General features: G+C 40.0%; 1 protein-coding gene across 7 annotated transcripts in view; it reads right to left on the bottom strand.

Moving 5' to 3' along the window:
* The window catches only part of ISM1 (isthmin 1), a 42968-nt gene that overhangs the window by 12584 nt on the left and 4336 nt on the right, over positions 1-26048 (bottom strand). For all 7 annotated transcript variants that reach the window (XR_008449335.1, XR_008449333.1, XR_008449331.1 and 4 more), the window contains one exon: positions 7349-7585. Coding sequence is in view for 2 of the 7 variants with exons in the window: in XM_054063670.1 (XP_053919645.1) it covers positions 7349-7585 (237 nt within the window). In the remaining 5 variants the exon portion in view is untranslated. The remainder of the gene's footprint in view (positions 1-7348; positions 7586-26048) is intronic.

Here is a 26048-nt window from a genome sequence, read left to right as displayed (position 1 = left end):
CTATTATGCTAAAAGTAATTTACATTTGGATTTTGGATAAAAGTTTTATTTTTATACAATTGTTATTAGAAAAATCATAAGATATACACAAGTGTCAGTGTTTCTTCCACTACCTGTGATCCACAGAGGAGTGTGACATAGGAAACCAAGCAAAACTCCTGCCATAGCTTCGTAGCTGCAGACGTAGCTGCACAGATAAGACAATGCCCACACATCGTTTTTTCTGGAGAAAGGATATTTTGCATCTATTTCATGCTTTGCTTTTGGCCACAGACCAAGCCACTGAAAAGAAACAACATTCAGGCTACTAAAAAGCTCCACTGGGAGAAAGACCAAGAGCGAGGGAAAGTGCAGTTAACAGTCTAACAGCATCTTTACACAAAAAGCATGGAATTTGAATGATTACTTAACTAAACCTCAGTTTCTACAGACCAAGAATTAGAATGGATTTCATAAGTTTGAAAACATCAGGGTTAGTTCAGGGATTCAAAATTATTGCATCTGTCCAAGCAAAACAGAGTTTTCACAATAAATGAAAGGAAGTAGTGTTACTGAATGGTTATCACTGTATGCTGCAGGCCAGCTGCAGGGCTTTAGTACTGCCCATGTGAAAATTATCATGGCTCTAGTACTTTAGCAGCAAATATTTTTAAGACCACATGAACTTTGCAGGCAATGACTCAGCAAAATGGGGGAAAAAAACCCTTTTATAAAAGAAGACAAGGAACACTTGATCATAATTCCATTTGGTTTGGTAATCTGTTGTTATATGATTGTGAATCAGAATGAACTCACATTATTTCAGTCACGCACAGCGTGAAGAACCATAGGGATTTGATTTAAAACACTTATTCAGGATGCCAAGTCAGTTAAAGCAAAAGAGAGTTTGTAGGGGCAGAAAAATTTCTGTTGTGCTATATGTGCTATACTGGGCAAGAGAGGCAGGTGTAATGCACAGACTTCCAGGCAAAAGAGACCTCCAACAACACTACCACTCAGTTACTTTCAAGACATGTCTGTGCAATCACATATCTTGCTTCAGTCCTTGTTTACTACCAGGAGGCTTATTACAAAGGCCTTTGAAATGAGTTTTCCAACACACAAGAACATACCCTGCCACCAAAGCTTCCTACACCTGGCTTAGAGCTGGCTAACATGGAGCGAACTAGGAAGCCACAACCCATCAGGCTGACATGGTGCTCTGCGATAGGCGTGCTTGTCATCAGCAGATAAAATCACACGGTGCCTCTTTCGGTGACACCTAGGAAGAGAAGTTCTTCCACTCTGTCACTCTCCTCTTTACAATGATTCTAACTCACTTTTCAGTACTATGGCACTTTGTCGTCCACAGACCAGATAAGGCGTTAAGGCCTGAGATCTTATTCCAATTAATTATCCCCTTGTCTCAAAGAGAAGAGAGGTCTGGAGCAAGGCAGCATCAAGAGATCCACTCCAAAGTAAGCAGTATTTTTTAAATAGCCTATCTAAAAACCGAACATAACAAAAGCAAAATCCAGTGTGGTAGTCCGACACACACCTATATTACTTTCTCCCCTGTTTTAAACTTTGATTAACAAGTTGTTTGCTTAACACGTGGCATAAAAAATTGTAGACTGAAATTCTGTACAGAATCCTGGGATTGTCTGAACCACTGTTCTTGGATATCAGAAAAGATGCCTTCAGTTGACTCTAGCTCTCTGTTTGTCTTCAGGGGCTCAGCTATAGTCTGCTCAGCCCCATTTAACTCTAATGCACCTTCCAGAGATGGGGAGATCAGAAAGCAATCCCAGTAATCTCTCCATGGTATGACCCAGAAATTAGAGCAGAGGTGTGAGAAGAGGCTGCTGCTTCGGGCAAGCAATTGCTTCCCTATCCCAGTGTAAAATTTTGAAAAATCAGCATTCACTGAATTCTCAGTACTTACAGACAGCCTTAACTACTTTAGCCCACAACTATAATTATATGTATACATACATGTCTCTTGTTTGATCAGTTTCTATACTGGGGGTTGGTTATACAAAGGAAAAAAAGAAATCAGATCTAGAACTAAGGTCATTAAAAATGTGTGTTTAAAGCAGCTCTGGAAAAGCTTTGATGCTGTATAACTACTCCAACAAAACCATGTTGTCTCAAAAATTAAAAAATAGACCAAGTTTAGAATTTTTATCTTGTAAACTGTTTTAAAGACTTCAATTTCTCTGATTTCTTCTTCCAGTGATTATCAAAGCTGTAAAGAATACTTATTTTTTTCTCAAGCTTCCCAAAACATCTGTGGTAACATGGTTCTTGCATAAATCCACAATCATCTCTAGAAGTATTCAAACCTAAACCAAAGCCATTTCTTTTATGGTTGTGTGAGCTATAAAAAAGGATGTTCCTCTAAAAATTGTTAAAAACAATTGGCACAGGTACATTAAAACAACAGATTTGCAGTCAACTTCTAATGAAACAAATGTATCAAGCACAGATGTCTTGAGAAACCAACATCCAATTTTCTCCTGGCAAAAAATATAAAGAAGATAAATATTATCCCCGCCTGCTGGAGTGTACAAAAAGTTCTGTGTACTTCATCCTGTTTACTGAGATAATATTTCTGAATTCACTTCAATGGTGCAAACATCGCCCCAGGCAACACTAAGATGATGTTTCAGGAAGAACTACATTTACAATATTGTGCAAGCAGTGGATTCTATGACATTTCTATCCTTTGTTTTCTTCATGCAACTGATGCAAATTTGCAAAGCAGAATGTGCAGTTCCATTAAGGTGGAAATGTGCAAGTCAGCAATGAGGTAACTATAATGAGCTCATTAGATTTTAGTTCATTATAAGATATTGAAATGGTAAATTAAGGTTTACACCACATAACAACTTCAGTTAAAATGATATCAGTGGCGAAATAAATTTACTTCTAGTCAGAGCATGATAGGTCACTTAGACAAGTTTTCTGGACTTGATGAAAAAAAAAGTGAAGGACCCTCAAAATTTGCTGGGAGCAAATAATACAATGTGATTCCAAACCTGAAATTTGTACTTAATGTTGTCATTCCTAGTTGTACTCCCTGATGGGTTTACTGAACCCCAGAATTCAAAATCTGGTCCAAAACCCAGCTCTGAATTTTGCACTCTGCAGCAAGCTCTGATCACATCATGACATTAAGAAATCTGGGCAGAGGTAGTAACAGTCCTGGTATTGAAAGAGGTTTAACCATGGCCCTTGTGGCACCTTGTTCTGCCTAGACCAGTCTCTATAGCTAGCTAAGAGGATTAGCTAGTTCCCAGCATAGCTACATCACGTCTCTGGTGCTGCAGCTAGCACAGCGAAGGAAGCATACTGACCGGAGAAGTTCTTTAGGGCAGAGAGTTCCCCATGGTATGGACTTAGCCCAAGGGTCAAGAAAATGAACAGGTGCTCCCTGCTTTTCAGGATCTTAATTTAATGATAGGGACAATTGTTTGCTACTACGTTAAACGATTAAGCCTTAAAGGCATTACAAGAAATAAGCGCTACTGGGGTCCTTACTGTGCTAGATTAGGAATGGGATGTACTGCCTAGAGCTTGGGCAGTACAAGAGCAAGCCCAGAGCTTGGTATTACAGATATTGCTGAGTCTTTTGTGATGATACTCAGAGAGTGTTGCTTTCCCATGCAGTGAAACCAGCAGGTTCAAACGACAAATATAAATGCTACCTAAAAAATACGTCTTATAAAACGTGTTAAAAGTGACATACGTTAATGGAGGTGAGGGAAATGCCCTTGGATGAACCTGAGAAAAGCTGGTTTCAAGTGCTCAGTTTCTTTTTCAAACACAGATAATATAGGCTTCTATCTCTGTAGTTGTTTATGCTCCTAGAGTGTTCCGTGTAGATGTTTTTTTTAGAGAAGGTAGGAACTGAATAGATATCAAAGAGAATAAATAAAGGTAATACAGTAGCACTGGAGTGGCATGACTGGTGGATATGATCCACAAGCCTCATGCAAAATGATAAAGACAACACATCACCAAGCAGGCAGCATTAACTTCTTCTGCCTTAAAATCACTCCTATCAATTATTACCACTACCATGACTCAAAGTGAGGACAACAATCACCACAGATTTAATCATGCACTCATTTACTTCAGTTTTCTAGGGCACATCAACATGTTTTTAGGCCAAGAATCCTACCTAACTCTGCACAGTTTCTACGGGGAACCTATCACCTCATCCAAAATGTTTGACATATCCATCACAAGTGGAACTCACCCCACTGTGTTTCAGGTACACTGGCTGTGAAGCTTGATCAAGATTCAAGTCCTCTGAAGAGCATTAATATCAACAACATGTCCTTGCCCGGCACCGTAAGGAATTTTCCCTTTTCTGTTCATTTGTCGTGGTGTTGAGCACTGCTAGGAAAGCTGCAAAGCAGTGGTACAAAAGAAAGCAGCACACTATCTGTAACAGTACCCAAGCCTGGGAAACCAGGAGTAAAAAGAAAAGGGGAGGGACAAAAGCAAGAGTTCAATGGCAAGTTGAAGCATCTGCCTCCAAACAGAGCATCCGCTGCAGAGAAGAGTGGAGGGGTTATAGAAGACTGTTTGGAACAGACAAGAAAAACCCATCAGAAATGGAAAATAGGCAGGTTCCTATACACCTCCCATGTGACTTCATTCTGTTAGAATGGGTAAGAACAATTGTGTCTTACTCTGAATAACAACCCTGCCCAATTACAAGGTCTGCATAGGCATCTCTCCTCTAGTTTGTCAAATGAGTGCAAATCTATACAAAAGGGATTTTCCTCCTGTGACAGGAAACCCAAAGAAAATGTGTAATCAGCTTTTGTAATCACATTCTCATCCAGCAGTCTTCCAGGCATTGACAGAATCATTGAAATGACAAAAAAGAAGAAAACAAGATACCTCAAACCAAATAGCCAGGTTTGCTCAAGAGCAGCTACTCTCAACCAAACAGCGTGGAAACAATGCTAAAGCAAAAAATACCAATTGAAATGATGGGAGATTTTACAACGCTATAACACTACAGAAAGACCAGTAAGTGTCATTCTGGTCTTGCATGCAAAGAGTCAAATTGCATTTGGATTACTGCATATCCAACTGTTATTTCTGGCACTTGATTATCACCTGATAAATACGGTTGTACCTGGGGACATGTTCATTTTCTGAATTTCTCTGATAGCATTCTGATACCCACCACTTCTTTCCCAAAAGAGCACACACCCAGGAAACCAGAGAAGGAATGACCATAAAGAAAACTCACTTCAGTATCTGCTTTTACAGGCTGTTTTGTGTCTGTTTACTAGTCTTTTAAAATTTCCACGTATAATTTCCCTTAACAATTTTAATTTTTGGTCTATGCAGATTTGTACTAGTAGGAGGAAAAAGAAGTTATGGGTCTTTGAGAAGTAAATGTAGCCATTGTGCTACTTTAATACAGAGAGGCTTTTTTTGCCTTTCCAACCTCACTGTCCTAGGAGGACTTTAAAATTAACACCCCCAGGATTGTAACTTACGGAGCTTGAAGCCATTGTGCAAAAAGAAATGTGAGTATTGATTGTGCTCTCACCTGCCAAACGTCTGATAAGTAATTCACAAGTCAACATTTCCATTCAGGTCAGTACGATACTATTTAATGAATTCACTAAAATCCTGTTTTTCCCCAAAGAGTAGTCAACCTTTTACAATCCTTAGGCAAAGAAATAAACTTTCATCGACTCTGTAATGAATTAATGAGAGTTTTATCTTCACGACACCTGACCTGCTGCAGGACTCTCAACTGGAAGATCAAAGAAGCTTTGTATATCTCTATTTATGCACCTAAGTAAGCAAATATAATTAAATTAAATATAATGCAGAACTTGGAGAGCCTGTTTCTACAACAGATGATGCTTGTGCACAAAAGCTCTGGGATTAATGTTGCCCAACGTTTTCCTGTTTACAGGACTAGGTTTCCCAGTTCTCAGAGTCCAGCAATACTGCTAACAAAGTTGGATGACACATCTCCAGGATTGGGTGGTGGAAAAAGAGTCGTAACAGAGGCAGTTACTATCAAGCCAAGCCAGGAAAATGTTTCTATCTCATTTATCTGTTCTCTGGGTCTCAACAGTAAATGTTGTTACTAGTCAGATGTTTTTGTTTCCTCCTGTCCTTCTCCGTGGTTTACATACTGTTCAAACAATGTTATACTATTTACCTCCTGACACAATCAAGGGCCCCTGTAGCTTCCCAACCTTCCTTTCCTAAGGCTTTCTGGAAGGCTTCTCCTAGCACGAGAGATGTGTACAGTCACCACATGTTGAACATGTTTACTACCTTGACGTGTCAAGTACTGGACCGCACTTGATCCAAATCTGCTAGTCTTTCTAATGCTGCAAGCCATCTATGACATAATGGAGTGTCAAGTGGGAGACAGCTTGTTCTCGCCCGATCACGTTGATCTCTCACCAATAGATCTATTGTATCTTTATGTACGTACTTCTTAGACGTACTAAAAGGATGGTAATTTTGTGGGCTGCGAGACTATAAAAAGCCAGGAATTAATTTAACCAGAAAACCAGTTCTAGTAGTGTCTTGTTTTTATAAGCACTTCTTAGGCAGAACAAAATTTCAGTTTATTGTTTTGGTTAGAAAAGACTGCTTATTAATGCCAATTTTGTTTTAAGGCTATGAATTAAAAACAAATCACTCATTTTTTTCCTCTTTCTAATCCTTGAAATTTCAAGATGCAAGTGGCTTATAAGAGGCTATTCCAAACCCAAGAACAGTTTGAGGAAAAACGTATAACAAAGTTTCTCGCAGATGACTCTTTTTTTACTATGGGCAGCTGCTGCAGGAATTAACTTTACGTCTTGGGCCCATACAAAAGACTAGATTTTGAGCTGAAACTGAAAAGACTTGTTCTCTTATAACCTTTTGAAATGGCTGCATTTTATAACAGCACACCAAAAGAGAGTCTGTTTGCAAATAGATTTTGCAACACAGAATGAAAACCAGAATTTAAAATACCCATTTATTATTAATGAAGATAATATGTTCTAAAATGGCAGTACTAAAGATTTTAGTTCATAAATAGGTCTGTATTGATGCCTACAACTTACGCAATCATCACTATCCAAAGAAAAATTGAGGCAAAATTTGAAATCTCTGCATTCAATTTAAGACAAGAAGTATATTATATATAATGTGTGTTATATGACTATATATAATGTATCTTATGCTATGTTATGTTACGTTACATTATGTTATAGGTGTTCTGACTGCATGTCATGGAAGTCAGGCTGAAAGTTCTCTTGGTTCAGTAAAATAATTTTGTGCAGCTCAAAAAAAAACCTCATGCATTAACAAAAACTTGTACCTGAATGTTGGGATTTTGCCCATTGATATCAGCTTTTGAGAGGTCAGGGAAGTTTGGCAGATCCAGGAGGAAAGATCTGGGTCCATCTCTTTGCAAGGACGTATGTCCGTTGTCCTGCCTGAATCGCTGCTTAGGGAAAGGCCGGTGGGCAGCCTGGAGATCAGGGTATTCTCTTCTGTCCTCAGGGTTCAGGGTGAAGCTGTCTTCAGGAGAATGGTCGTCTGCTGTGAGTGAGTTCTGGGAGGAAAAAGCAGTGCACTGTAACAACAGCTGAGCGTGCGTGCAGTCCTGCCAGTACCCCCGTCTCCATTTCCCTGCCAACGATGGCTGCAGAGAGCAGGCAGAAATCCTTACAGCACACAGACCCACAGCTTGTCACTGAAACACACAGAAGCTGCGACTGGTATTTTCTAGTGGGCTCATGAGCATGGCACCTGACTCACTGAAATACACTTAGAGTGGTGCAAATCCGTAATCATCTGACACAAGATAAAAGGAGGCAGACTCGCCTGCTTATCTCTCTCAGGTTCCTGTAATTCCAGCCTTGCAGTGAGCGCCTACACACTGACACAAGCATCTAACAAAGCAAAACTGGAAACATGAAGCTCTGCAGCAAACTGAATTATCACAGTGATATCAAAAGAAACACGTCCCTAAAATGGAGAAAGGTATCTTTATAATAAATAGCTTTAGTTTTCTTTGTTCCAAAGCGAAGCAAAACCCCTGACTGTTGAGTGCATGTTGAAATCTATGGTATTAAAAGATCCTACTGCTGAACTGGCAACTTCCTCCTTTCTCTCCTCATGCTGCTGCAACTTCCATCTCATCTGTGTTCCTCACCCAGTTCCTCTGGTTTGAACATCTGAACCTTCCTTCCTCTGGGATCTCATTTTCATGTTTGCCTAATGGTGGGATTGAATTTCACCAAGCTGTGGGTCAGTGGTTAATGTTTTTGTTATTGTTGAGCGTACTTTTGGGTTTTGTAGTATATTACTGCAGGCAACCTTCGAACCAGTAGCACTGCTGCCACTGCCTTTGACCTCACACAGGAGATACATTTAGTATCAAAACACTGGCTCTCTGGGTTAGGACTGGGCCTGGGGACTTAGGGAAAAACCCAGCAGAGAAGTCCAATCTTCTTATGGCTACAAAAAATGCATGGGGTAGATTCTGGACAGGCTTTGCTTTTGACTCAGCTGAAAAACTTCAGGCTTGAGGTCTTCATATGACTGCCTGGGGAGCTTTTATTTTCAGTTCATAAAGAGACAGCAAGCATGGAGAGGGTAAATGTTAAAGACCTATCTTTTAAAACAAGCACAATTAAAGTCGAATGGCCACATGTGGTTCTGGCTCTACCGAAGCATATTTTTGCCAGCATTTCTGGTTAAATGCAATCTCCAGCCAGCTCCCCTGGCTCAAATTAAGCTAGCATACCTTTTGTTAAGCTCACAGATAGATAACAGTTCCAATGCGTTTTATTTCATGTTTATTTGCCTAGAAGGTTCTAAATCGACCTTTGAAGAGATTTTTACAATATAATCTGTGCACGTTACAGGCAAATATTCAGCGAGTTAACCAAACCAAGATTTAAGAGTCAATCTGGGACTAAGTGAAGTTGTCTCAAGCAAAAACTAATGTGGTTTCCCTCTCCCTTTCTGTACTACATTCGAAAAGGACAAAATCAAATTTAGCAGAATTAATGGTATAATATATAATACATATAATGTTAATGATATATGTTATATCTATGATTCTAATGTTGTCTTGGTATTTTCATGATTAGAGTGGTTAAACTCTGAAAGTGTCAAAAGGGTAAGCAAGCTTTGGGAAATAAAATTGAGGGCCATCCATCTAACTTTAGCTTCCTTACTTCATGTACTAGTGCTTTAACCTCACACTTACTAAACAGAACTTAAATGCAAACTTATTGGCATGTGAGGATTAGACGGCTTCTCAGTTATTTCTGACTAACAACAAGGTGTGATTGTGCTGTTACTAAATTACTTCACACAGTGGTACTTTACTACTTTTTTTCTCAGGTATCGTGCCCATAATCTCCCCTTTATTAAAAATAAAGCAACATTTTATTAAAAAATAATAAAATTCTCACATACAATTTCATACTTTCCTGATCTGCTTGCCAATTCAGGAGCATCTTGATTCTCCACATTAACATACCATACGGCTAAAGCTGTTCAAGGACTTTAGAGACCTACATTTAATTCTGTGTGATCTTGGCAGGTCGTGGTCTGTCTATGCCTTGGTGGGGATAAGAGTACTTCCCTTCCTCACTGTGATGTTTGTGGGGAGCTCAGCAACTACAATAATAAGGGCTATATAAAAAGTTTTTAATAGTGTCAGACAGATGGAGTATCACATGGAGTTAGTTAGAAAATTGTTATGGTGAAGTAATGACATCAGGCTGATCAGGCCCACTACCAAGCTGCGTGGGGAAGGGACTGTCATTAATTACAGACTGACTGAGTTGGGGTTGTTTAGCGTTAAAAAGAAAAATGGAGGGGGGACATGGTAACTGCCCTATACCAAAAGCTGCTACAGTGAGGAAGGGAGGTGGGCCACTCCGCTTGTTCAGGGTGGACACAATCAGAAGACCCCAGCTCAGCATCAAGTACTCAACGCAGTGACAGCCAAGGTCGAGAGCAGACTTGAGGGGGGGATCCTGGAGCTTGTTTTAAGAGCAGGGTTGACCAATGCCTAGCAGGAATGTCACAGGTTAAACAGAATGTCCTCTGCCTAAAAGCAGCGTTATCACTTAGCACCTTTCATGCTAAGGCAAGCTCCCACCATGCCTCCCTGGGGCTTCTGTATCATCCTGCAACGTACGCAAACAGAAACACTTAATATGTGTGACCATTTCAGTTATCTGCTCACAGTACCATGAGAGAACGAACACTTGTTTCCAGTTACTAACATGAGTAGAACATCTATTTTTCAGGTAGATAGTTCTTAGTGTTGCGTCTAAGCCAATTCACGGTATTCTTAGAAATGTACATTTCTGGTAAAGAGATAACAGAGGCTGCCATAGTAAACAGTGAGCCTGAACTGCATGTGAGGAGGCTCACTCTGTTTTACTGCATTAACTCAGGCAAAGACTCTTCCAAGGCCAATCTATCAGGAAAAGTTTGTCTTTACTGCAATACCAGCATCCTTTCTGAAGAAAACACGAGTTTGTTTTCCAAAGCTAATAGACAAAACTTAATTTCTTTTTATTTGAAGGGGGGGAATAAGCTTCTTTATTTATTTCTCTGGTATTTCACATGTTTATACTTCACACTATTTATTTTTAGGTATACACAACTTGTATTCTCCATTACTTTGGGGAAAGCAGTGTTGCTACTTGCCTTCCTTTAAAAGCTATGTCACTTCAATTCTGAACTACTGACTCAGTTTCTTGGAACCGCTGATATTTCTAATTCAGGCACACTGGTTTCTTAGTCAAGTGATGGATCTGCTCTAAATATTTTAAGATAAATCACTTTTCCCCCCTACAATTAATAGGATTATTCATAGCTTTTTAACTTTCCATTAAGATTATTTTTAAGGGGTTGCTCATGCTTGCTGTCAGCTACAGTTCTGCTGCCCCACAGGATCAGATATTTATAAAAGTTCCTAATATGAAACCAGCTTCAGATTTCTGAGTGTTCTAAGTGTGGACAGCATATAAGGGCAAGAACAGATTATTCCTAGCTGTGTGATAAGGCAATGAATGAAACCCGAGATTCTTGCACATCATTTGTATGACAGACTAACACACCTTGCCACACCCATCACTGAAAAAGGGAGGGCAATAGTTCAGTACTTGTCAATGTCTTCGTGCCCATCTATAAGCCAGGGTAAAAGAGCAATTCACAGGGCTTTTGTGAGGATAACTTTAAATGCTGGTGATCCAGGTGGGACTTACACCACAGCAGGGTTTAAGACACCAAGAGACAACCCTGCGTGCAGGATAAAATTCCAACCTGACACTGCAGTGTAACTTTCCAATAACCAAATGGGTATTGTAGCTCCCTCCATTGGCTTCCTATTTTGTTTCTCCCTCTGTCACACTGGACATTAGCAGCAGGGAAGAGTACCATTTCTTCTCCCAGCGAAGAAGTTAAACAAAAATGGGAACTTGTGAAAATACCAAACTAGGGTAAAAGGGAGTTTCTCTGCATTTTTAGCAGGTGAGTAAATCCATCTCCCTCCTCTCCTCCTCATTTTCATCTTATTTTCAGTTCTGAAAAAACAACCAAGATAGAGAATAAGAAACAACTGGAGCTACAGAATTGTGGAACAGCTGCTTTTTCTCTGTCCCTCATATTTCTTACCTTCCTTCATTCCCTTCCCACTTCCAAGCTAAAGGCACATTTGCAACCACTGCTAATTATGGAGTTAAAAGAATTTGGGAAAACTGATGCAACTTATATCTCTAATGGCTTCTGGACATCAAGGGAATCTATTACTAAATGCCTGCTGTAGCTACATTGCTTCTTTATTTCTTGTACACTCCTTTGAAATATCTTGTAAAATGATCTTGACAAGAGGTCTTGAATTGAAAACCAACAGTCTGTCACTGCACTTTCATGATGCACCTGTACAGCATCTTCAACCACCAGGAACAAGGAATGCTTATTTATTAGGAAACTTCACAGACGCTATAAAAGATTATATTGCTATCAGAGACAAAATGAGGCCTGGGGCCTTCACAGAAAACCATTATAGGCATTAGGACTGGTTTCATTTCCCACCTGTCTAAACAGATTGTTTTGATTTTGAAGGCTGTTGTGTGTTTCCAGGTTAGCGCTAAATGATCACTTTAAAATTAACTGGTCTGGGGAGACTGAGTAACACACCGGGATACTACATGAGACTTTCACCTCTCCAGATCCAAGATCTATAATGAACTTGGGTGACCTAATTCCTGGGTTTTATTTCTTTTTTTTTTTTCCTGTTGTGAGTATAAGCAGCACAGGCTCAAGCAGGGAGAGGTATGAGGACAGGGGCAGGACACTTAGGTAAGCAGACAGGGATGTTAACAGCTGAAAGGCATTGTCAAAGAGACATGGAGTATAATTTCTTTTATGATTAGCGCGATGTAGTCCAGGCAGTCAGGAGACCTTTCTTCTGCTCCTAGCTCTCTCTTGGCTTCCTCATTTAACAGGCAGATCACTTGGGTTCATATTCAATTTCTGTGTGACTAGCTGGGGGTATTGAGCTCCCAGCTCCAGTTCATCAAGGAGTCACTGATAGTTTGTATCTCTGAAAGAAGTTAGACCAGAGGGATGTCACATCAACCACTCAGCTACTGAGCCACTCATTTTCTTAAAACATGCTTGTCCCTCGTGGTCACATACATCAATGAAGTGAAAGGCGTTACTTATCTTTAGAAAGCCACAAAAAGTAATAGTTGTGTCAATAATTAATAGCATGTTTTAGACAATCACTGTTCCTAAATAATTTAAAATTAACTACATTGGCTTGCATGTACACAGTTGTTTTCACTAAGGGGCTCCAAAACAGAGCATCTGCTTCAAACATTATGTAAGTGGAAGACTGATCACTGATTACAGTTGGTGATAAAATATAATAATAATTTAAAAAGAAGAGTTCTGTTTATCCAGATCTATTTTTTAATAATGCTCTATACGCTCCAGCAAAATTAATAAAATGACGTTTTATCCAGTTCTTTCTAACTTGCAGTACATCCGCATGTGTGGCTATGTAAAGACCAAACCCAGTTGCCCCACCGGATCTTGTTATGGAACACACTGACTTCAGGGGCTGTACAGCTCTTGAAGTGATTATGTTTCTGTGGAGAAGGGAATGGAGATGCAAATCCTGTCACAATTAGGACAGCAGAAATTCAGACTACAGTCACTGCTGGAGCAGAGGTCTTCTGTAGATAGCTTAAACGTTGGATGCCAGTGGCATCACAGTTAGGCAGTGAGGTGCTTGGGATACTCAAATATATACCCAGCCCACCGCGGCCGATTTTCTGCCATATGCCAAAATAGCTCTCAGAAGCTCCATACAGCGGAAGCAGAACCTCAAAGCATCTGGGCACTTTTATCTCAGAATCACAGCTTTTGTATTTTAGGGTTTTTACACTAAAAACTTCTAGCCCTCATAGCTACACAGAAAATCTCCAGAACTGAACATGTAGCCAGGACTTACGGTACATCCATAGAGATCCCACAGTGGTAGCATTGAGGCCCCCTTCACATCTAAGTTCTAGTAAGTTCCTGACCACTCTTTCAAGGCACTTTGCCAACACTATACCAGGACCCTCTGCAAAGGAGGAAAAGGCTGTTACCATCTGAACTGATACATCCCAATTGCTGGAGCAGCCTTACTGCCATTCCTCCCCTCTTGGGCCTGTTTATTTACTTGCAGTTGTCAAGCTTTGGTCCACCCTTCATTCAGTCTCTGGTTGGGAGTTTCATCAAGTTCCCTGTCTCTTTCACACCGTTAGTAAACAGTCCACATCTGAACTGCTCTGGCAGATAATATATTCTCCTCAGAGCTTAACGAGAAAATCAACCGTATCATACTCGAATCTGACCACCTTTTGCTACATGTTGTGGACACGCATTTCACAGAACAGCTATTTTTTATGTTCTGATGTTTGCTTGTACTTCATATTTATCTTCAGCTTCCAGGTGAAGAACTGTCAGTTCATATAAACACTTTAATAATGCAAAGGACTTGGTGGTGGTTACAGCTCAATGTCTAATGGAAAAAACAGCAACCCTTTAGCAAATTTTCTAGCATAGTACACACTAGTGCTTTGTTTTTCAGCAGATACTCAGCTACCCATGGGACAGCCAAGCACACAGAATTAAAACTGTGTAGGGTTTTAGTTGCCTAAGCTGGTGGCAAACATTTAGTTGTTCTTCATGACTCTGAAAATCTTCCACTGCCTGGCTGGAGCTCTCCATACAGGATGCCTTGATTTAGCAGCTGAACAGGCAAATGTACAACTGAAGAGTGGCCCAGCTATTCCACTCCAATAATCTGTGGTGCCAAAAGCAAGTTCTTCCAAAGTTCCCACTCTCTTTAGGCTTTATTAATACTTGCATAAAATCAGTAGCATTAATAAAGCTTTACATAGAATCCATTTATACCACGGCTAAATTTAACTGAACAAGTCTAATCTCACACCTCACTTGAAATCTGCATCATAATTTACACATCAGATTCCAACAGAATGGGAAAATCCAGCTCAAGCTGCAATCAAAACTGCAAAGGCAAAAGAAATCCGTAATACTAATACTCTTGGTACACAACTTTTGGGTCAGGCTTTGCAGGCAAGCACACACAAAGTCAGTGTAAAGGAAAGAGAACAAATATACATCTGAAAATTTTAATGAGTTTTAAACTAGGTCCATTTGCAAGTTTATTCCACTAAATCACTATGGCTAGGATTTCACTAGGTGAACCAACTTTAATAAACCAAGTTTTCATCTCTCCCTAGCCAAAAGAGTAACCTTACTTGAAACCTTTTCAATTTTCAAAGTTGCCTTTAGCTTTTAGTTTCCAAGAAATAGCTATTCCCAGCCTCTGTGTCTCCCTCTCATCTGCCACTGAATACCCACCCTATGCTTTCAAAAGTGTCCATGACTCTAGCTGCGTTAGCTGGCAGACGGTTTTAGAGACTAGAAAGTGTTTAGTCCCTGTGGACTAAAAGTTACATGATGACTTCATCACATGAGCAAAAACTAATAATGGGAGAGCAAGAAGGCAGACAAGTGTTATATTCCAAAAACATGATGTTTCCTGTGCTTCTGGCAATACTACTTCTATGCCTGAAAAAAGGAAAATCACTTGAGTCTTGATGCTCGAAACATACACACTATCGAATCACAGCAAGGTAATTCACTCAGTCCTCCCTTAGCTGCCTTCCCCACCAATACTCATTTTTCTTTTCATGGAAGTTAAGAGGGTGAAGGCAGAGGAAAGGCAGCGTTTGTTTACATTCAATAGCTATGCACCAACTATATGCCTCTGGAAGGGGTTGTTACTACACCCAGGAGTTTACAGCAAAACAGCAGCAGAAATCTGAGTGGCTGCCTCAGGACCACGCACCTCTGCTCCTGCGGAGAAGTAGTCTTTCAAGCTTGAACATAATTTTACTCTCTCCATTTAGAAAACCTTGGAGACTGATAGACGAGCAACTGGAATTCATTAGTATTAAGTGGCATCTGCACACGGAGTGCAATAACTGTCTTATTTTTGTATCAGGACATAAGCAGTGGACATTATGCCCCCTCTCTACATCTCCACGAACTGCCCTAATGGCAGAACTAGAGAAAGAAACGAGAGGAAGCAGATACACAAGAGAAAGGCCTCCCTCCAGTGACATTATGGGGAAGAAGAGCAAGGAGTAGATACACAGCACTGTGACAAGACCCCTCCCTGTTCAAGAGGGGAGAGAGAAAAGATTTGCCCTGGAGAGGAGCGTGGGCTTCTTGTATTATGAATTCTATGCATGTATATGTAAGTTTTCTTAGAACAGTAAGGGAGGGGGGCTATTTCCTAGAGCTGATTAAAGAAGCATGACTTGATTTTCAATTTGAAACGACTTGGGGGGCATTCCAATAGACTGCAGACAGGAAATGAATACCATACATGCACTGAACAAGGCAGATGCTTTTGAATCTGATACACGTGAAAAGAAAATATCTTCATTTCTGTCTCCCCTCCACCCCATGATCACTAGTCAGTACTGAGCTATTTTTAGGATAAATGGTTTTATTTTTCCAACTTGTTATAATCTTAGCATGTGCCTGAAGCCACTCAGACGCCACTGACAATAAGCTGTATTGAGCAGACCAAACGCATCTTTAGATTAGTCCCAGCAGCCAGAGCAGCAACAAGGTAGAAAAGGAAAGATAAGCAGTTCAGGTTTGAGATATCCTGACCTCCTCTGTTAGAGGAACAGAGGTGGGACTGAAGCTGATATGACATATTGCAGTGAGGGAAAGCCTTTTCTGTGCAAAGAAAGATTCTGAAGCACATACAGCAGACGCAACGGAGAGCAGGTTGGAAGAACGTTTCCTGGTAGGCTGTGGCACACAACTCACTTCCAGCTACTTAACTGTACTAAAGAGATAAATATACATCTTTTCTCCTTGCATGGCTTTTACTGCAATAATTGTCATGGGAGTATTTTGGGGCTTATAACCTGACTGCAATGTAATTGTGGCTCCTTTTGTTAATGGCAATAATGCGCATTGGGGCATTGGCATTTACAGTTCTTTTGCCCCACTTAGTCCACATGTATACTAACACACCATTTCAGCTGCAAATTGCTCTTGCATGTTATTGTGGGAAAACTTAAATAGGATAAAGAAAAAAAAATCAAGAGGTGGTATTAATCTGGCCCTCACTCTGATGTAATGCAAATAATTAGTTCATTTTATTTTGCTGTTATGACTGCCATAGCTATATTTCTAAGAACATGAAAAAATCCTCTTAGGAGAGAGACTGGAGAAGAAAAAGGGATGAGTAGGTGAGAAAGGAAGCTCTGATTTACATTGTTCAAAAAGCCATGAAAGCTAGATGAAAGAAATGCAAGAATCAAATTCACTTCCACTGGAGGGTTTCAGCAGCTTTTTCAGAGCTATTGACCCCTCAAGGGCAAACTCTTTCAAACATTAGGTGATGCCTCTAACTAGCCAGAACTCCCACCTTATGCTGGCTAAGCCTCACGTAGTTTGCTTTCATCATCTGGGATACTGGGAAAAGCAGAGACACCTAAGACACTGCTGTATCTGGGCCTGGTGAAGGAGACATACAGCAGAGCGCAGAAATAGCATGTGTGCATTTTCCGCACCAGATGTTGCCTTTTTAATGGCTATCATGGTAGATGTTAAATAAAAAACCAATTCCTGGCTGAAGAGCTGCGTGTTTGGTGACCACCGGATACCATGGAGTGCTTTGGCCAAGGACAGAACACAGTCACCCTGGCAAAAGCCTTGGGAAGGCTTTGTTTGCTCAGTGCTGGCTTGCTGATAAATATAAAATCACTTTGTATTTTGTTGTGGGATAAAGGAGCTACTGCTGCTCAACCAGCAAGTGGTGACTTGTTCATGAGTTTGGATTTGCAGGTCTAATCTGAACAGAAGGCACAGGATCTAAGCCTAAATCAAGTTTGATTTGAGCTGTCAAATGCAGTACAGATTGGCATCTTTCATTCCCCTTCCCTTCCATGGTCAGGTGCCTTTAGAGTCTGGTGGAGAAGCCTCCAGGTATTCTGCCTTGTCAGGACACTTCAGGATCATGCCTTAAGCAAGAGCCACTGGAACCGGGGGCAGTGAAGTAATTTCAGCTGCCTGAAATAGTCTCCTAAGAGCTGCCTTTGGGTTCTGATATAGATTCACTTGCGCAGAGCTCATTGGTGCTGCCATCTTCGCATCCCTAGAAACGCTACATTCATCCTGCCTTCCACATCCACGGCATTACACACATGACTACAACACCGCATTACAGATTATTCAGCTCCTTCCAAGCTTTGCTTACAATTCAAAGTCTATCTCCTCCCACCAGCAATTAGTACAACTTGGTACCTTACACATTTTCATGAATGTGATGACCTCTTTCCTGCCTTTGATCCAGAGCTAGTGCTGCTACCATTTAAATGGGTATAAAAAGCTCCGGGACTCTATCAGGCTAAACAGTTGATTTGAAACCTCTGGTGCTATTGTTCCAGCATGCCTGAAGACACAGACATAGTGTGGCTGCCCTAGGGTCCCTTTAGATATATATTTTCACAACTGTTAGACATATACATATCAACCCCTCTATTCTTCCCTAATGAAAAGCTTGGATTCTAAAGGACAAGATGAGGAATAGATACTCTACCATCCAGCTGCAGCAAGCCTTTCATAAATAACACTACTATCAACCCCTGTAAAGTAAATGATACTCCAGAAGCTATATGCTGACATACATCTGTTTTCCTACCGTAGGAAGGAATAAGACAGAAAATGTTAAATGCTGAAAGCCTAAAGAAACTCTGAATTAAGACGAGATGGGAGTAGTAATGATGAATGAATTGTAAGCCACCTGCAAATGTTAAGATTGCCGTACCCTTCTGCAGACCACTGAGTCTATACTGCAAACCTCCAATAGATGTGGACTGTGCTCTATAAAAATCATGATGAATGCAGACTTGTTTTTATATTATGGAGGTCCTAATCCTCCTCCTCCTCTGCCTTTGCTCTATTGTTACAACATCAAAGACCAACTGCTGGCCGAGATACAGTCAATATGAAAAGGGCGACCAGCAAATTTACTGCTTGACTTCATCCCCTTTAAATGGAATAGGCACCATGGCCCTTTTTCAAAGTCCAATCACCGACATATATCTTTTTTATTGGACATCATGTACAATAAAGTGAAGCTGTAACTTGGAAAAAAAATACAACACCTTAAAAAATCCCATGAGGTGAACATTCCTTTATAAAAATATCACTGTGGTTACGTGTTTTGAAAAACGCTGGGCACTCCACAGTGCAAAAGGCATGGACTGGCTAGGTTATAGTTTAGCTAAGATGCATACCCATGCCTAATATCTAGTGGGTTTAAAAAAAACAACAACAAACTCTAATAAAAAGTGATATATTTAAGACAGAATGCCCATGTCATTCAAATAAACTGAAATGGCAGCATTCATGTCACAAGAATCATTAACTGCTTTGTTATAGCCTGCTCTGTGCAGTGAACCTTTACAGACTTCTTCAGTCCAGAGAATCTTAAAATGCTGATATATACATTGCATCTTAAACAACTCCAGTCTGATTACTGAAGTAATTTCAAGAGGTACTTTAGGATGAGAGTTTTATCTGTAGACATTAAAGACAGAGACAATTCTTTGGCTGTTGCTAAACAGATGCTAAATAACCTCTCGCTATGAAATTTAAAAGTTTATAAGCAACTCACATGATGTAGGAGGTGAGTATGTTGGCAGTTTACAGAACTCATGCTAGTTAGCTATTGGTTTTATTTTTAAAATAAATTATATTTCAATTTAGTGAAAAGCTTCTGGCTTAAACTGTTTTAAACTATTAATCCTTTTTGTTTGTTTGGGGTAAGTTGTGCAAATAGACATTAGTAAATATCTGATTACTAATGGTATATCTAGATCAAGTTCATATTGATCTTAAAATCTTGCACTGACATATACGGCAGAGAAAACCAAGGAAATTTATGTTTTGTTACAACTATAGTAATCTTAGACAGTTGATTCCAGTGGAGTAACTTCAGTTTCCTCATGGTAAAATCTGCTGCTATTGGGTTACTTCTAAGATGAGAAAGATACCAAGTATATGTGACTAATTTTTGAAGCACAAAATTAGTCATCTTATTGCTGGGTCCTCTTCACTGCTCTTTCTCTTGCCTTATGACCTGTTGCCAGTCTCATCCTCTTTCCATCACAGCCTACAGCACAGATCTTCTCGTGCAAGAACCTCACCTCCTACTCAGCCTTCCCAGACATGCACAATAAAAGGTGTTTCAATGACAGGTGGACTTGACAGCACTAGATTAATGGTTGGACTTGATCATCTTAAAGGTCTTTTCCAACCTAAATTATTCTATGATTCTACAACCTCATTCAATTGTTCAGTACCTGAACGCCAAACAATATGAATGCAAAGGCAAGATGCCTGAAGAAAGCTTCTGGGAGCTGAAGCTGTCTCATGGACAACACTCAACCACTGCAGAGGAAGGAATTCACTTTTTTTTACAGGGTACCGTAAACTGTGGTGAAAACACATGAGGCATACTATTTCGGTGGTTTTTATAGATCCTCACACTGTACTCATAATGGCACTGCTACAATTTCTGATCTCAATGTCCATGCAGGCAAAGAAGAAATTTCAATCCTTCTGAGGAAGAAGAGCTACCATGGAACAAAGCAGTCCAGGATTTCTCAGTGCATGTGAAACCAAGAATGAAATGTAGTGGTTGGGAATGGGTTCATGCAATCTGAAGAAAGCCACACACCAAACCCCAACTTGTCTTCATGGATGGAGGTTGAGATTATGTGTGTTATAGGCATATCAATTCTGTAGAAAAACTGAGCTGTGAAGGACTTAAATCCAAGAGAAACTTCGGATGGGTCTGCAGCCAACACACATCACTGACTTGTCTTGCTTTGTGAAAGTCAACGTAACAAGGTCAATTCAAACACATTGAGAATACAGATCTAACATGGGGGCATAAAAGCCAAGGTACATTTGAACTTCTTCTGCCTTTCAACATGGACCGACTCCAAGAGCGATGAAAGATTTCATCTATGATTTTCCTCTCTTGTCTTTATGAGCACCTCTGTAAGACTAAAAGGACCCAAATAGCTAGCATTCTACAAAAGCTTAAAGGTGAACAACTCAAGGTCTCTTTCATCCTGCTGACAGCTAAAGTGGGGGAATAGAAAAACAATAACCCACTACTATAAGTTCTCCAATCACTGAAAAATAAGGGCAAAAGGATAAAGGAACTGCTACCAGCACTGCCCACACAAGCTCTTCTGACCAAGTACTGTACTGCCACACAACTGACCACTGTGGCAAGCCATCACTTATTACAATAATAAGTTACATTTTACTTTGTTTTTTTTCTTTTTCTGGTATTTCAAATCAAAAGTACATGGAAATGCCACCACTGGAAACATTCTGCTCTTACTAAGATATCAATGGGCTCACTACTCTATTTCTTGGAAATGTTATTACATTGATATCATTGACTGAATTTAGCCTGGCATCTTCTGTCTTCAAAACTTGTAAAATCAGTATCCTAGAGGCACAACGGTATTAAAGTGCAACAGTAATCACTGCGTCATTTAATGCTTCCTTTTGCAACTTATTAGAGCCCTTGTACTTTTCTGCTATAAGTTATCACTTCATTAGCCAGTGCTTACAGCCTCCACTCAAGCCTGGAAACCTATTAGACAAGCAACAACACAACAATGGAATCCCAACCTCAAAGAGCTTGGGGTGAGATTTAAAAGATAAAATAAAGAATAAAATGTATCAGTGACCTGGCTTTGCTGCCAGTGAAAAATGACTCTTCTAAAAAGTCACCATTTATGGAGACTATCATCTAGTCAGTGCAAAGAGTAAGTAGTCTTAAAGGAAATAGAAAGATAAGAAGCATAACAAAAAGGCCAAACAAGCTTAAACAACACTGTAAACAGAACAAGTGAGGCACAACTATGTATGACAACATTTGCTTGCCAGGAAGACTGACGAACACACAGAAGAGCGGAAAGCAACAAACTCCGACAATTAAAACCTGCCAAAGCAGCTAAATCTCGTCTATCACTGTGCTTTCAGGAAATAAGCACAAAGAAAAACTATATTGCTTCAATTTTTTAGTTTATTTTTGTTTAAGGAAACATCTAAGTTGCCTGTGTATGTATTTTGAGTTCATTTCAAGACTTCAGAATGATGACTCAGAAGAATGTAAGCACAAAAAAGTACAGCAAAATAATTTCCTACTGTTACTTGCATTCTGTGCACTTTAGATACTGATAACTTTTCAGCAGTCATGTCTATCTCTAGCATGTATTATTTTATAAAGCTTTTCAAACATGACTAGTACATTTATGCACCAGTTTGGATAGCATAGTCTGCACCATTATCAATACTATCGTCTTCTGCACTTCCTGTGAAGTTTTCAGATGCTGTGACAAAACACAGCTGGAGTTTTCACCTAATCAATAATTCTTCCATTGTTTCTTGTTTTCTTTGAAGACTTTTCCCACCATTTTGGAACAATAAGGCATTGATTGTTAATATAGAGATGTAGGAGATAGGAATAAAGACAAAAGAACAACAGCTGAATTCAAAACGTGGTTCCCGCTTTACATTTAAGGTAACCTGGATCAGTTAAACAGATGTCTCGCTAGCAAAAGAATTCCACAGCAGAGCAAGGTGTCGAAAGGCTTAGCATGCTTAAGTACTAGGGCTGAGTTACCTATAAACAGGTCATAACACATATGTTAAAATCACAAGGGACTACACAATGACCAGCTCCAGACAGTAAAAGGATGATGAAATTGTGGGGGTCAAAAGGACCAACAGCAGAGCTTGAACTCTAGGCCTCCTGGTTTTGTGGACAGCTGGCATTAGGAAAGGACAGAGCAGGGAATTGGGACTCAACCTCAGAGTTTAAAACGAAAGTTAAAGGAACGAAGGATTTTGTGCCAGTCAGATAACAGCAAGTGGGGTCAGCAGGAGTGTGGTTGTACCACTGTTACGCTGCTGTTACAGCTGTGATGGACCAGACGAGTTTGTCTTCTATAAAACAAGCTTCTCTTTACATGATGAATGCAATATAAAATCTACTCCAGAACAGGTGCTGATTGTCCAAGCTAGATGAACTAATATGAGAAATATCAACCCAGCTCCCTTCAGGATTTGTGTACCCTGAGATCTGTCTCTCTGCTCTCGAAGTCATCACAGCTGATCATTATGGCTCTAGAACTTCTCAGGAAACAGAGTCCAACATACCACTTCTTCCACTATCATATGCCAGCTGCCTGACCATCACAGGGCTCAGAAACACAAGGCAGCAGGCTTCCCTTTCACCACTCTTCCCCCAATTAAACAGCCCCATAGGTAAGGATGGACGGAAAGGAGAGAGAAAGGCAAAAGCACGAATGTCTCTGGCACCTCTGCCCTGTAGTAGTTGCTGTGATTTGTGTTTGACTCCAGGCCCATAGGAAAGGGGACATGATGGCCCAGAATGAATTCAGGATTACATACACTGTTTTTCTCATACAAATACCCTAATTTTATAAAGAGCTGAAAAAATGATCCTAAATCTTGCTCAAACCAGAAATAAAGTATTCCAGTAGACTCTTCTGTATAAGGCACCAGGAAAAAACCTGCACCAAGCTGTAGCTGTGAAGGCAACATTGAGAGGCATCCTGTGATTTATTGTCTCATATATATCAGTGACGATCCAAGACGAGCAGTATAGTAATTGTTAGCTGTTAAACTGAGGATAAGTTCAGCAAAATATGCCTCATCCAAACGTCTTGGTCAAATCTAATGTAGAAAATTATATTCATACCTGCCTAACTCTGGTCCTTGCAGCAATAACTAAATATAACCTGGATCCCTGTTTGAAATTATTTCAGTAGTCTTAGATACTAAAAAGGTTCCCACATCCTAACCTGAAGGTGTGGTAGCTTTTTTCTACCAGGGATGCTGTAGTTTGTAGGAAATGAATCCAAGTGATAGGTACGAAGAGAAGCTTAATTAACACTTTCTGGAGTTTTCCCAGAGCCAGGTTTGGAAGGTGGAAGAATCTCTCATGGGAGCAACGGACAACAGCAAATGCTCCTCTGCTCAGAGAAGTAGTTCCACTCCTTCACCCGTTTTCCATTTTATCCTTTGCTTCCATGCACGCAGCAGCAGCACACGTAACGCTAATCACCCTTCCTTTCCCCTAGATCCTGGAACAAGCCACAGCCCACTAGCAAAACCACTAAAGAGCACACATAATTCTCTCCCTTGAGAGATGAGAGAATGAACTGCACATGGTGTAAGTCATTCGTAAAGCTTAGTGCACAACTGGAAGAACATATGCTCATGGTAAGGGTGAGGTTTAGCTAACAACCTATATAGCAAAGCCTGCTGACAACAGGCAGGTTTTACTTTCACTGTCAAAAAGCATGAAATAGCATCCTCTGTGATGAGTAACAACTTCACCAAAAGAGATTTTGGTTTTCAGAGACACAGCCTGCTTCATTTGCAAACCACCTGCTCTCTGAAAGTTATTTGTGCAATGTAAGAACTGCACTTTAGGCAGAGAAAAATTTAGTGCTCGTATTAAATATATGATGTACACCCACTTATTGGCATCTTACGCAGGCTAAGGACAGTCTGGAACACATGAATGCAGATGTTCAATCAACAGCTTTCCAAAGATGATTCAGTTGATCAATTTCTATTAGAACTAACCAACCATAACGCTCTAGAGCTTGAATAAGCCTTAAAAATCTCAGTCTAAAACTCTCCCAAAGTAAACAGCTTGAGTCCTACTTAAAGGACTTGAGAAAGACAGAAAGCTGAAATATGCCATTGTGTATAACTGCAGATCATTTTGCAACTTGCTTGAATCCAGTACAAGGGGCAGCAGGAATGTATGAACCTTAAAAGGACTGAAACGCACCCCTGCAAAGGTAACCAACAGCACAGAGTTTCTGAACTTCTCATAGTGTTGCGCTGTGGGTCTCAGGAGAAAATTAAGAGTTCAGCCCTGTAAAGGAACTCCTCACATGGTTTGGAGAGTGACTCTTGTGTAACTGTTTATAAGCAGCAGAATGTGTTTCTCCTGGTAGGGCTCAGAGAGCATTTCTGACGCACTGTAATTGCTTGCATGCTTTTTGAGGAGAGGGGCAAGGACAGGAGCAAGGAGATTAAAAGTAAAAAGCTGTTTACAGCATTGTGCTTCTTTTCAAATTATGTGCTCTTATATGGCTCCAGCTTTATGCACAACTACTGAGTTTCATACTAATGTAATACTGCTGCAAGTACCGCAGTGGAGAATCTGACTTCATGTGCTATGGCATATATTGTTGGTGGCTCCGTTACTACATTTTACAAGGTCATTTTTCTTGGTGCGGGAACACTGTTTTTCTTGGTGTGCAAAGCCTGCTATGGAAAAATTAGAAGTGATGGGAATAAACTTCTCGATGAAATATTTTCTCAGAATGAAAGCACGGATTTTAGAGCATTGTGAAGTATTACAAATATCTTTCAAATTTCATGTTCAAGCCTCTCCTTCATTTTAGAGGTATGTAAAAAGATAAAAACATATCTGAGCAGCTTAATATAGCTTCCCTTGCTGTTATTCAGGAGCAAAAGTTTGTATTTATCCATTCCATAAATATACTCCACAATAGTTTCTGGATGTTAATTAAATTACACCTAATAGGGTTCTCACCAGCAACAACAAAATGTCTTCGCTCCCCAATTCTCTCTTTTTTTTTTTTTTTCAGGGTAGAGATGGAAGGAGGGAATAAAATCTGTTTGAGAAACAAATGGCTGATTCCTTCTCATAACTCCAAACTGTGAGATGTTTTACAGCTCCAATCTGGATTTCCCATTTTGCGTCAGTTTACACAACCACAAACCGATTATATCGGCAGCATGAAACGGCAGCAGTGCAGAGGTCAGTGCCTACTTCTACAGCAGTGAACCGAGGAAGCCTGTGCCTCTATCTCACCCATCCTGAAAAGGACCAGCAGAGCACAGAGTACATCAGGGTTTGCTCCTCACTGCTGCTCCATTACAGCCAGTCACAGCAGCACAACATGATCCCAGACATCTGGGAATGCTAGAGACGCACACAGCACAGGGAAGGACATAGAAAGTAAAAATAAGAGGGAAGAAAAAAAAAATTGTTCAATTTTAGGATGGAAGTTTTTTCTGGATTTCTTTCACTTATCAATCTAATTAATTGCAGGGTTTAACATAACTGAAAGACCAAATGAAATCAAAACCTATCTTTCAAAATCCTCCCTTCATTTGAAGGACCAGGGGATGGATGAAAGCTCTCCCTCCCTTAACGAATCAGACTTCAAATATACAAGCCTGTATTTTACAGTATTTAATTCTCAAAAAATATTTTAAGATTTCTAAGAATTCCTCCTGTATCTGTTTTACATAAAAAGGCTCAAGGA

Source organism: Cuculus canorus, chromosome 3, assembly GCF_017976375.1.
Source record: "Cuculus canorus isolate bCucCan1 chromosome 3, bCucCan1.pri, whole genome shotgun sequence".
Taxonomy (NCBI): Eukaryota; Metazoa; Chordata; class Aves; order Cuculiformes; family Cuculidae; genus Cuculus; species Cuculus canorus.
The sequence above is the reverse complement of the archived record's forward strand: the minus strand, read 5'-3'. Positions and strand labels throughout refer to the sequence as shown.